We start from the raw sequence: 13,443 nt of genomic DNA, 5'->3' as shown, positions 1-13,443 counted from the left end.
TGTTAAACACGGGTGTTCCTGAGTGTAAAATCAGTGAGTTGAGTGCGTGAGGTCCTAAGCATATAAAACTACTGTTTGTACAATCATGAACCAAGACGAGAAAAATGGAGGGGAGATCCATGATCTAGTTGAAGAAGTCTAGAAGAATGAGAAGAACCTAGAAGATGGTATTCATTTGACACTTATTACAAGAAGACTTCTTAAAACTCAATTATGGAGAATGATGTTGATGATCAAAGAGAACCTATTTCACACGCAGTGTTTAGTCAAGGGGATTGCTTGTAGTCATATCATTGATAGTGGAAGTTGCACCAATGTAGCAAGTACTATGTTGATCAAAAGGTTGCAAATTCCAACTCAAGATCATCCTAAACCTTACAAGCTCCAATGGCTCAATGATAGTGGAACAATGAAGGTAATTCTCAAACTATAATATCTTTTACTTTGTGAAAATATAAAGATGAAGTTTTTTGTGATGTGTTGCCAATGCATGCTGGAGACATATTGCTTGGCCGACCATGACAATTTGACAGGAGGGTTATGTATGATGGCTATTTGAATATGTATTCTTTTGTAAAAGATGGTAGAAAAACCATTCTTGTACCTTTGAGTTCTGCAAATGTATTTGCTGATCGACTAAAGTTGGAGGAAAGAAAGAAAGAGTTTGAGGAAAGAAAGAAAGAGTTTGAGGAAAAAGAGTTAAAAGAAAAACCAGAGTTAGAGTGAAAAAGTAGAGAAAAAAAGAAAGAATGGAAAAAGAGATGAAATTGAAGAAAAAAGGAAGAGATCTCTTTTTTTCTTTCCTCAAACTCTTTCTTTCTTTCCTCCAACTTTAGTCGAGCAGAACTCAAAGGTACAAGAATGATTTTTCTACCATCTTTTACAAAAGAATACATATTCAAATAGCCATCATACATAACCCTCCTGTCAAATTGCCATGGTCGGCCAAGCAATATGTCTCTAGCATGCATTGGCAACACATCACAAAGAACTTCATCTTTATATTTTCACAAAGTAAAAGATATTATAGTTTGAGAAATTACCTTCATTGTTCCACTATCATTGAGCCATTGGAGCTTGTAAGGTTTAGGAACCTTTTGATCAACATAGTACTTGCTACATTGGTGCAACTTCCACTATCAATGATAAGACTACCAGCAATCCCCTTGACTAAACACTGCGTGTGAAATAGGTTCTCTTTGATCATCAACATCATTCTCCATAACTTGAGTTTTAAGAAGTCTTCTTGTAATAAGTGTCAAATGAATACCATCTTCTAGGTTCTTCTCATTCTTCTAGACTTCTTCAACTAGATCATGGATATCCCCTCCATTTTTCTCGTCTTGGTTCATGATTGTACAAACAGTAGTTTTATATGCTTAGGACCTCACGCACTCAACTCACTGATTTTACACTCAGGAACACTCGTGTTTAACACACAAAGGTAGGCTATTTGGGAAAGTGACTAATTTCTTATCAAGGTAGATAATATGGATAAAACAATTCTAATAGTAGCAAGCTATTCAAGACAATCAAGACAAGGTAATTATGTAGTAACAACAAAATAAAACAAGAAATGAACAAATAAATAAGGGACAAAGATATTTTTGGATATAATTGCACACTGAACAAAAAAGGAATTCCAAAGAGAATGGTCGTGAAGATCGAACACAACAATTCTAAATTTATATGCTTTAGGAAAAAATGAGAATAGAAATTTATTTGATTTTCAAATAAATGTGCAAATGGTCTAATAATAAGGATATATTAAGAACAATATGATAATTTTTTTTTTCTTTCTAGATCTAAATATGATCTTTAACAGGACACTAAGAATAAAGTAGAAGGATAATGAAGGACGTTGGAAATGACAGTAAGAAAATAAATGACAGATTTAAAGAGACGATAAACAATAATGGAAATTAAAGATAAAATCAATTCTAGAGTCGGCCACAAAGATGCAAGTCTAGGCTCTGATACCAAACTGATCAGGCAACCCTAATCCTCAGCCCAACGATCCAAGCTTTTGTTTTAGCAAGAACCCTTGAATCAAAGTAATTTACACCTCCTTATACGAAATTTGGATCAACCATGAGATAATGTTAGAATTAGATTACCTCTTACGATCGAAGATCTAAAAGCAAGATTTGGAACCTTGTTCTAAATTGAATCACTCCACAATCTAACTTGATCAAGACTTGATTGAATGGCTCGGGTGCAATTCTACCACAAGAATTGCTTGAAACTTAGAAATGACAAATATGATGCTCGGATTTCTAAGGGAAACGTCTTAATTTGAGATCTGAATTACATTCATCCACGAATCTGATTTTTACATAACATATTGTGGGTATTTATAGTCTCTCGACAAAAGACGTTTGTGGCCGGGATTCAATCCCGATCCCCTTTAATCTCCACAAATGACGAAGTCAATTTTGACCAATTGACCATTGCAAAATGAAAAGAAAAAAACAATAAAATCTTTTAACAAATGTTGATATGTTTGAGTGGCTAAAGAAATAAATTTTAAATCTATTAGGCTTCACTTGTATAGGTTCAAACCCTGTTGTTGACATTTTTAATGTTTTCCAACTTAAACCGTGAAAATATTCAATTGTCCTTCGTCAATTGTATCTGCTTCTAATTCTATAAATGATGTTGAACCGAGCCGATCCAATTTTTTGGGTCCATTGAAACATTTGAAACGACGTGATTCTTATCATGTTGTATGATGATGTGGGTCATCTTTTCTATATTGAGCATGTTGTATGATGATGAGTGCTATATTGCATCATGTAGATAGATTGAGATAAGACATAATCCTAAGAGCATGAAAATAATATTAATATAAATATCCACGAGCATGTGTTACTTAATGTAATAAAGAGATGAGATTAGAGGGTTGTGTCAAAAAGAGATGATAAGATGAAATTAGAGGGACCTCATGCATGTTTTATATTCATAAGCATAGGGCTACTTTCGCTAGAGATGATGAGTGTGGACGTGCACAATATGATGATGATGGTGTTCATGAGCCGCATGACACTAAGGGTTCCGCTGACCTCAGGATGTCGCTACAGATTAGCTTGACCAGAGAGGGTTCAGGGGGTGTGAAAGCCCTATGGGGATTCACACTCACACGTGTGGGTCGTGTGTAGGGAAGTACTACACATCCATAGTTGTCTGAGACTAGAGGCCACTTCTAAGTGAGCTAGAGATAGGTCCCTAAATCATGATGACATGTGTTTACATTTGCATGGCCCCTATAGTGGTGCCACTTACCGTGTGCCATATCACTTTTCAGGTAAAGACAAGGCGGACTTGTGCGGAAGACGACGACATTGCGAGTAGAGACTGTGGCACGTGCATAGGGTAGACTCATATTTAAATTCCTAGTCTTAGGTTAGAATAGGTTGTTTTGCGGTTTTAAATTAGTTTGTATTTTTTTTTTATTTGCTCCAAATTTTAGTATTTTGTATTTAAACACATAAGACCATGACTATGTTTTCAGAGAAGTTGTTTTAAGCATTTTTGAAGTTTATGTTATAAATTATGTTCATTTTAAGAATTATATTTTCGCATTAGAGATGAGCATGAGACATTAATAGCGACTCTGAGTATGTGGAAATTTAGGGTTGTTACAATTTAGACTTCACCCACGACTTCAGCTCCTAAAAAAACAGAAGATATTGTCGTTCTTGAACATATTGTGAATATCCAACATCACCCATGATATAGTTCCATGTATTCTCGATAGGCTTCAATTTCCTTCTCACTGGTATCTCAACATTCTATGAGAAAAACTTTGGCAGAGTTCTTGCTTTAGCCTCTCTTTGGTGTACGGTACATCGACTATTTTGAATGTTTATGTACCTAGATCTCTATCACAACTTTGCATCATTAGCTAGGTATATTGTTGTGGAAGTGACCTTCATTTTTTCTATTGTAGTATTTGTGGCTCTTAAGGCTGTTACAGGCCAAAGATAAAGTTCTCTAGAACCTTGGCATCTCAAACCCCAAAAAAAAGTTTGAGTTTCGAGACTTTATCTTGTTATCCAGGACCGCACTCTTGTTGTGGTTTGGTTCCCCATCGCTCTCATCGCTCTCATGGTGAAGTTTAACAATGGGGCTCATATCTGACACTTCAACCTTGCCCATGTCAATAACAACTGTTACATCTCTAGCATTGTCTAAACCTTATCCATGTCAAACTTTGATTATTGATTAGAACTTTGTCTCCACCATGAAATTTTTGTAGCCTGTGTTTTCAATTGGTCAATTTTTTCAGTATATTTTTCTTGAGTAAGCACAATCTACTATGGAGATTTGTCTCCTCGGTGACGAAGGTATAGGATTGGTTCTCTTAGCAAGTGTTAAATTGATTATTGACATGAGCCTTTGCAAGTCCAATAACTTGACTTTAGTCGTACAATACATATCTCTAGAAGACTATCTCACCTTCAGTATTAGATCAATTGCATTATCTATCTTTCTAGGTGGGATAAAACTTTGGTCCAACTTTCTAGCCCTGCATCACAAGATCTCTGTTGGAATTTCTCACTCGAGCTGTCCTCTTCAACCACGAAAACAGCGATGATTCATGGGTTCACCATCCATAAGACCTCGTCTCAATTGTAGTGCTCACATCACTTTCACTCATTTTAGTTGCTGGATATTAACCTGAATGATGGTGGGGTTGGACTCTATCACCATTAAACATTTTGCTAGAAGCATGAGAATGACTTTATGTTCGGGTAGGAAACATAAAGTCTATCATTTTCCTCATTTTTTGGGTGAGTCAGACCGATAATTTCTATTACCCTAATTTGCGAAAGTCTGACTCCACCTCACATCTTAGGATTGATCATTATTAAGGTCGAACAACTATTCAGGTGTAACGAAGGCTGTAGAAAGGTCTTGAACTCTTTGTTTGTATAATTTAGACTTCACTCACGACTTCAGATCCTCAACAAAATAGAAGATCTATCTCACATTCTTTGAGAAGAACTGTGAGCAAAGTTCTTGCTTTAGCCTTTCTTAAGTGGACGGTACATCGACTATCTTGAATGTTCATATACCTAGATCTCTATCACAACTTTGCATCATTAGTTAGATATATTGTTGTTGAAGTGACCTTCGTTTTCTATACTGTAGTATTTATGGCTCTTAAATACTATTCTAGGCTAAAGATAAATTTTTTATAACCTTGACATCTCAAACTCCAAAGAAAGGTTTGGTTTTCCATAGCTCTCATGGTGAGGTTTAGCATGGCGCTCAGATCTAGCATTTCAACCTTGTCCAGGTCAATAATAGCCTTTACATTTTCAAAAAGTTATGTAACCATCTGAATGATCATTGAGTTATCACAACACTCGAAGCCACTAGTTTTTGTGGCTTTATCTTTTAGCTTTAACCCTCAACATCAATTCTTGGATGGACATCCCATCAAGGCGGCCAACTACCGCATCAATTTTGTGGGCTTTAGTGACAATCTTATTTAGACGAGATTCCAAAAGTTTAAGGTCGTCAAGGACCTCACTTAAATTGCAACAAATATATTTGTTAACTTAAATTCTAGGAGATGACTCAAATCTAATACCAACTATTACAATCATATGCTATCAAGTCTCGCAACGAGATTGTGCTCCACTTACTCTCGCCCTCAAATAAGCCAACCAACTAAACTTGGGTTGTCATTGACATAGGTGACATATGCTCAAACCTTCGACCCTGCTCTTTGAAAAACAGTTTTGAAAAACAGGGTTAGAGAAAGTTCGGGGAAACGTTTGGAAAATGGTTTGAGAATACAATGTTATAAACTAGTAAGTACAACAACGAAATTAATATCATATAAATTGGGTAGAAACAACTAGTCGCATCCTATATAATATATTTGGAGGCAAATAAAACTTAAAAACGGTAAACACAATTAATAAAATAATAAAAAACTACCAAACATGTAAGCCAATATAAATGATATGGAATGAGCACGTAGTCACAGACATGCCCTAGACGAGCATGATCTGACCTATGACATGTGACCATATGCAACACATCCCGGACAAGATGACCGAGTGACATTTAGGTTTTTTTTTAAGATTTTGGGAAGGGGTATTTTCGTCCAACTTTATTTAGCTCTGGCCATTTTTACAATCAAAAGGCTTAAAATGCGAACTTATTATGGCCATTTATGCCGTTATCCCAAGAAAAACGAACTGAACAACAACGCAGTTCCAGTTGGAGCGCTGATTCAGAGCAATGAATTTGGTTTCTGCGCGCACTCAAAATCCCCTTCGATGCGCTTCCCTTTCGATTTTACCCTCCTCCTTTAACCTCCCTTCCCACTTTCCCTCTCCTCTGCTTCTCAAGCCCTATGCTCCCGATTCCAAACTCTATTCTGCAAAACTAGCGACTACTAATGGCGACGGTCGTCGCAATTTCAGATCGCCTGTCGTTGTCAAGGCTTCAATAACTTCAGGCTACGGCCCAGAGATTGGAGAGAATCTGGGCGATGTTCGCATTTTTACTGCTGCTGGTGAGCCAGTTTTGTTCAAGGATCTCTGGGATCAGACTGAGGTACAACCATTGGCTCTTGTGTGTTTATTTACTGATTATTTCTCTGTCACTTTCTTTTTTTTGGTGCTTTTGTTTACATATAGGTGATGTTCTTTGGCTAATTGATTCTGATGATGGATGTGTGTTTAATTGATCAATGAACTGAAATCTCTAATATGAAAAAGAAGATTTAAGAATCAAACATGAAATTCTATCATGTACACGAGTTTTTATTGTCATTTTGCATAATTTAAAATGACCCAAATCAGAAGAAGCTATAAACATGGTTTGTTGGTAATTTATTTGGCTTCCTGAACTTTGATGTTTCTTTCCTTCTAACTATAGAGAAAAGTGAGCTCAACAATAATTCTAGCACCCTTATAAAAATTGTTTTGTTCTTCTCCCAATCGGTGTGGGATCTCACAATCCACCTGCCTTCAGGCCCAGTGTCATTGCTGGCACTCATTCCCTTCTCCAACCCCAATCCACCCCCTTCGAAGCCCAGCGTCCTTGCTGGTACACCACCTCATGTCGACCTCCTTCGAGGTTCATCCTTCTCACTGGCACATCGCTTGGTGTTTGGCTCTGGTACCAATTGAAACGGCTCAAGCCCACCGCTAGCAGATATTTTCCTCTTTGGGCTGACTTCCCCTCAAGATATTTAAAACGCATATGCTAGGGAGAGGTTTCCACATCCTTATAAAGAATGCTTCGTTCTCCACCCCAACCGATGTAGGATCTCACGTTGCATATTCTTTTCCCGGACTCCTATCATAGGTTTTAGGTCATCTCTTTTTCTTTCCTCATGGTTTATTCTTTCCACTGAACTAAAAAAGGGTTCATTCTTTCAATGCCTTACAACAAAGATAGGAAAGTTTCTAAATTGAATAATTAGCGACATTAGTATAATAACTGGACCCACTTTTTTTTTTTTTGCCTGAGACAAATTATTGGGGTTCAATTATCGAGTTTCCAAATCCGAATGCAATTTGTTTTCTGTTCTTTCGATCATCTTTGTTTCCTAACGACCAGAGCAAATTGTTAAAAGATTTCCCATATCTTAAATGACTTATGCATATGGATCTTTGCACAAGATTGCATTGTATTTCTGTTCTACAAGTACTTTTTATTCTGTTCCTTTGATTGCATAGGTGTTTTATTTCTCGGTTACAAATTTAGTCTCTGTTACTTTAACGTGCATGGGTGAAATGCAAATTCTTTTTCTAGCTCTTCATGGTAGAATAAATATCAAAAAGTGTATAATTCGTGATGAACATATATAGAGAGGTCAATAGTGTTACATTTATTGACGGTCCTAATTTGATACGTTATAAGTTATAGATTTGAATCTCTACTATTTTTCTTTACAGAATATTCTTTAAAAAATGATATTCGACTATATTTGATTGGTGTTTACCTAGGGAATAGCTGTTGTTGCCCTTTTGAGGCATTTTGGATGCTTTTGCTGGTAAGTCATCAAATTGGACCATTCATTTGCAAATTTGAAATTTTTGGTGAGTTGACAGTTGCTTGCTCTTGTTCTAGTTGGGAACTTGCTTCCACTTTAAAAGAATCCAAAGCAAGATTTGATTCATCTGGTGTTAAACTAATAGCCGTAGGCATTGGAACTCCGAATAAAGCACGTATCCTAGCTGAGCGGGTATCGATTTTCCTTATGTAAATTATCACTTTAATTGTCCATGGCTGCATCCTTTTCTCTATTAATGTCATTTCATTTTTTAAGATTTATCTAATAATTATTCGATTTAGATTAGATGCTCTAAATCAAAACACATCGAATTTGGATATTGTTTATAATATGAAGGATCTAATAACATCAATAAAACGTGGCTAAATTACAAGTTTGGTCTCACATCAATTAAACTTGTCTATTTAATTTCTGTACTTTATAGAGTTTTTCTAATAGGTTCATAACTTTTAAGATTGCATCAACCTCGTCTCTATATTTTAATAGTTTCTAATAAGTCATTGTTGTTAAGATGTTACTCTGCATTAGTTTCTAATGAGTTCTTTAATTTTTAAGTTTGTACGTAATGTAACGGCTCAAGCTTACCGCTAGCAAATATTGTCTTTTTGAATTTTTTCTTTCAAAGGTTTTAAAACGTGTCTACTAGGGAGAGGTTTTCACACCCTTATAAGAATGTTTCGTTCTCCTCCCTAACTGATGTGGGATCTCACATTTTTAAACTAATAAAGTAAACAATAAAGATTTATTAGGTTATTTTAAGATATTTGTAGACCTAGCTTATACATTATAAAAATTTCAACAATTATTGTATCTCTTTTGGTTTCTCTGTCCTGCCTTTCATGGTAATAACATTGCTTCTTAATTCTTCAAATTCCAGTTGCCTTTTCCAATGGATTGCCTTTACGCTGATCCTGATAGAAAGGTAATCCGATGCTACAAATGTCTATGCCATTATTACGTCTCTTTTTTCCTTTATTTTTTCGGAAAGGTTCCTTTTTTAGGCTACCCCGGAAACAAATCCAGTGGAGACGGGGTGGGGCCTGTAGCTCAGAGGATTAGAGCACGTGGCTACCAACCACGGTGTCAGAGGTTCGAATCCCTCCTCACCCACAACCAGCCAAAAAGGGAATGATTTTTCCCTCTGAGGTTAGGAAAATCATGATCGGGATAGCAGACCCAAAGCTATAGAACTTGGGTGTGGGTCTTCCGTTGAAATGGAATGGCCTAAGTTCAATAATCTGAAGTGGAGATCAGAGCATTTTACCTTTAAAATAAATGTGTCTTTTAACTTCATTAGGTGTTTTGATGTTTGTCACGCTAATCATAATATGTTCATGCAGGCATATGATTTACTAGGTTTATACTATGGCTTTGGTCGTACATTCTTTAATCCAGCTAGTGTAAACTTTCTCCTTCCATCTACTTTATGATCATTTAACAGAATTTATTTGCATGCTTTTTTTTTTTTAATTTTAATTTTTTCATCCCTCCGGTCGTCAATGTTTTTAGACTAAGGTATTTTCAAAGTCGAGATTTACGACCTTGCGAGAAGCCATGAAAAACTATACTCTTGAAGCTACCCCAGATGATAGAAGCAGCGTATTACAACAGGTTTTTTTCTTGTGTTTTGTTCATATGAAAAACACTTTTTTGATCTTCAGTTTGTGGAAACTTTTTCATATTTCATGTTTGTTTGATTAGGGAGGGATGCTTGTTTTCAAAGGCAAGCAACTGTTGTATGCTCGAAAAGATGAAGGTACCGGGGACCATGCTCCGTTAGATGAAATCTACGACGTCTGTTGTCGAGTCCTGACCTGAATCTTCACTCATAACGTGTGGATATTTGATTGGTACGTTGTTTCTTTTAATCTCTTAGCAAAGCATACCAGGAGAGAAAAAAATGTGCTGGTGTTGTAGATACTAAATCTTGATACTTTAATGCTCAATAGAGATATTCCAATGATATAAATTATATGAACATAGTATAAAATATAAATAAACATGAACTTAACTCGCCATTATTCACATATGATAGATTCAAATATCGGGTTAGAAAATGTAATCGAATGCAATATGGTTCATGATTAGTGCGACTAACTTTTCGTGATTGTTCCTTGAACTTTTATTTTTTCTTGTTTTTTTTTATTAGGATTGGATGCACAATACTACTCTACTCACAGTTCATGCATGTGCACATGAATCTAGTAGGTGGGCTCGTGTATGTACCTCTTAGGTCTGACTATGGGCTAATGCATGCTCACGCGTCGGAAGTCAATGAAAAGGAGTGCCTATAATATTGTGGTATACATGTTCGTATGTAACATACAAAATAAGTAATTCATGTTTGTGACATGATGTATGAGGTCCTATGTTTAAAATCATGGTAAAGTAAAATGACGCACATACTACTTCCGTACTTTTCATTACATGAATTTCGAATGAGATGTGCTTACATCTTGTGAATGTTTGATTAATCCACCCCACCCAAATGGTGGTGAGAATTCTCTTATTTATAATCATTTACAGAATACAGAAATAAGGTAAATTACAAATAATAAGGAAATAGCGATAAAAGGAAAGAATAATAAATGAATACAATATATTTGCATTTAATAAAAGGGCAAATATGGTAACCCGTAATGTAAGACAAATATCTAGATATTTGCCTTATAATGAACGGTCAACTATCCTTAACACCCCCCGCAAGCTGAGCGTCGGATTTGAACGAACATGAAGCTTGGATCTGAAAAATTCAAAGAGAGGTCGAGAAATACTCTTTGTGAAGATGTCAGCAACTTGGAGATGAGAGGGTACATATTGTGTGCGAAGTTTGCCAGCGATAACAAGTTCTCGAAGGAAATGATAATCTAGTTCAAGGAAATGATAATCTAGTTCAACATATTTGGCTCACTTGTGAGAAACAGGATTAGAGCTCAAAAAAATAGCAAAGAAGTTCAGCAGCAGTTGTGGCAAGAGCACGATACTCAGATTCACAGTTGGAGCGTGATACAGTAGGTTGCTTTTTGGCACTCCAAGAAATGAGATTGTTACCAAGATAAATAGAATAGCCGGATGTAGAACGACGAGTATCGGGACAACCAGCCCAGCAGCATCCGAATAAGCGACTAGCGTACTAGGAACAGTGGATGGACGAAAGGTAAGACCAAAGTGGAGTGTTCCTTTGACATAACGAAGAATACGTTTGACAGCAAGAAAGTGATCTGCAGTAGGGGCATGCAAGAATTGACTGACAGAATTGACAGCATAGGCAATATCTGGACGCATAATAGTCAAGTACTGAAGGGCGCCAACAAGAGATCTGTAGAGAGTAGGATCAGAGAAAGGAGAACCATCAGCAGTCAGGTGTTGAGAAACAACCATGGAAGTGTGAACTGGTTTGCTATCGAACTGAACACAAGTAAGAATATCTCGAGTATATTTTAACTGACTGATAAAGAGACCATCAAGATTGGGTGAAGCTTCAAGACCAAGAAAGTAACTGAGAGAACCCAAATCTTTGGTAGCAAACTCAGAATGAAGCTTGCGAGTAAAGCTGTTAATAAGAGATGAGTTGTTGCCGGTAACCATAATGTCATCAACATAAAGAAGCAAATAGATAAGGTTAGATTGCTGATGAAAGACAAAAAGGGACGTGTAAGCGCGACTGCAAGAAAACCCAAGTGTGAGAAGAAATGAGCTAAAACGCTGAAACCAAGCACGAGGAGCTTGCTTTAAGCCATAGAGAGCTTTCTTTAATAGACAAACATGCATAGGAAATCGAGGATCAACATACCCAGGAGGTTGTTCCATATGAACACGTTCAATAAGCGTTCCATTGAGAAAAGCATTCTTGACATCAAGTTGTCGAAGAGGCCATTTATTTGTGACTGCAATAGAAATCACAACACGGACAGTGGTAGCTTTGACAACCAGACGAAAAGTGTCAGTGTAGTCAAGACCAAGAACCTGAGTATAACCTTTGGCAACGAGACGAGCCTTGAAACGCTCGACGGATCCATTGGGCAAATATTTAATACGAAACACCCATTTAGAGCCCACGATGCTGGTGTTGGCAGGGCGAGGAACCAAAGTCCAAGTATCATTTTGTTGTAACGCTCGAATTTCTTCATCCATGGCAGCCACCCAAGTAGGATTCTTAGCCGCAGATTTGAATCCTTTTGGCTCAGTGGATGCAAGAAGAGCAGAGAGAAGTCCAGATGAGCCCAACATACCAAGATTTGCTGGATGACGAGTCTTGAATATACCAGTTTTGGCGCGTGTGATCATAGGATGAGTGCCCAAAGAAGAGAAATCAACAGGAGGTTAAATAGAGGTCGAATTAGAAGTCGAGGGTGGCAAAGTGGAACCTGCAAGAGAAGTATCAACCTGCACAGACTCATCTACAAGGTCAGAACATATATCATACGGGGATGAACTAGATTGAGAAATGTGCGGTGATGAAGTGGTAAGGGGGGGGGGGGGGGGGGGGATGAATCAATATGATGAATATGTGGTTCCAAGAAATTTGAAATAGGAATAGTGGAAAGAGGTTGGGCTTGGGAGCTGGGGATAGCAGGAAAGTGAGTTTCATCAAATTGAGCATGACATGTGATATATAGCTTAGTGGTGGCGGGATCAAGACAGCGGAACCCTTTATGAATAGGACTATAACCCAAAAAAATACAAGGAATGTTGCGGGGAGAAAACTTGTTAGGCATATAATCACGCAAATAAGGATAAACACGACAACCAAAGGGATGAAAATTGTCATAATGTGGAGTGTAGCCATAAAGGAGTTCAAAGGGTGACTTACCTCCAAGAAGTGGAGTACGCAACCGGTTGATAATATAAGCTGCAGTGCTGAAGGTGTCAACCCAAAAACAAGGAGAAAGATGAGAGTGAACGAGAAGGGCCAAGCCAGTCTCAGTCACATGATGATGTTTTCTCTGAACACGACCATTTTGAGCAGGTGTATATGGACAAGAGAGTTGATGATGGATGCTAGAATTACGTAAATGAGTTTTGAAACAAGCACTAATAAATTCGGTACCACCATCGCTTTGAAATACCTTAATACGAGAAGAATATTGATTTTTCACAAATTTTTGAAATTGAAGAAAAATATAAAAAAATTTAGATTTAAATTTTAAAGGGTAAAACCAAGTGAATTGAGAATAATCATCAATAAAAATAGCATAATAAAGAAAACCCGAATTTGATTTGACGGGAGAAGGACCCCAAAGATCACAATGAATAAGATCTAACACATGAGACGACCTACGTTCATTGCGGGAATAAGGCAATCGATGACTTTTCGCAAGTTGACAAGTATTACATAATGATGGAGAAGGCAATAAAGACGTAAGAGAAAGATGACCTTTTTTAATTAAAAAAGAAAT

At 36.9% G+C, this 13,443-nt stretch overlaps 1 protein-coding gene across 1 annotated transcript; it reads left to right on the top strand.

The window, feature by feature from the left end:
- The first annotated feature begins 6,180 nt into the window (after window positions 1–6,180).
- Window positions 6,181–10,478, top strand: LOC111469330 (prostamide/prostaglandin F synthase). Its single transcript, XM_023114566.1, has 8 exons — window positions 6,181–6,576; window positions 7,977–8,023; window positions 8,101–8,215; window positions 8,922–8,966; window positions 9,385–9,444; window positions 9,554–9,655; window positions 9,746–9,894; window positions 10,194–10,478. Exons 1-7 carry the CDS (start codon window positions 6,259–6,261, stop codon window positions 9,860–9,862), a joined length of 804 nt encoding a protein of 267 aa, XP_022970334.1. The 5' UTR covers window positions 6,181–6,258; the 3' UTR covers window positions 9,863–9,894; window positions 10,194–10,478.
- The last annotated feature ends 2,965 nt before the right edge of the window (window positions 10,479–13,443 follow it).

The sequence above is a fragment of the Cucurbita maxima genome, unplaced genomic scaffold (genome assembly GCF_002738345.1).
Source record: "Cucurbita maxima cultivar Rimu unplaced genomic scaffold, Cmax_1.0 Cma_Scf00039, whole genome shotgun sequence".
In the NCBI taxonomy this organism is placed as follows: domain Eukaryota; kingdom Viridiplantae; phylum Streptophyta; class Magnoliopsida; order Cucurbitales; family Cucurbitaceae; genus Cucurbita; species Cucurbita maxima.
This window is presented reverse-complemented; position numbering and strand designations above follow the sequence as displayed.

What these genes read in the sequence shown, in the direction of transcription:
- LOC111469330 (XM_023114566.1), top strand. Translation starts at nt 6,259, where the DNA reads ATGAATTTGGTTTCTGCGCGCACTCAAAATCCCCTTCGATGCGCTTCC. An exon ending in ATCTCTGGGATCAGACTGAG is followed by an intron (nt 6,577 to 7,976) that starts GTACAACCATTG and finishes GTGTTTACCTAG; the next exon opens with GGAATAGCTGTTGTTGCCCT. An exon ending in ACGCTGATCCTGATAGAAAG is followed by an intron (nt 8,967 to 9,384) that starts GTAATCCGATGC and finishes ATGTTCATGCAG; the next exon opens with GCATATGATTTACTAGGTTT.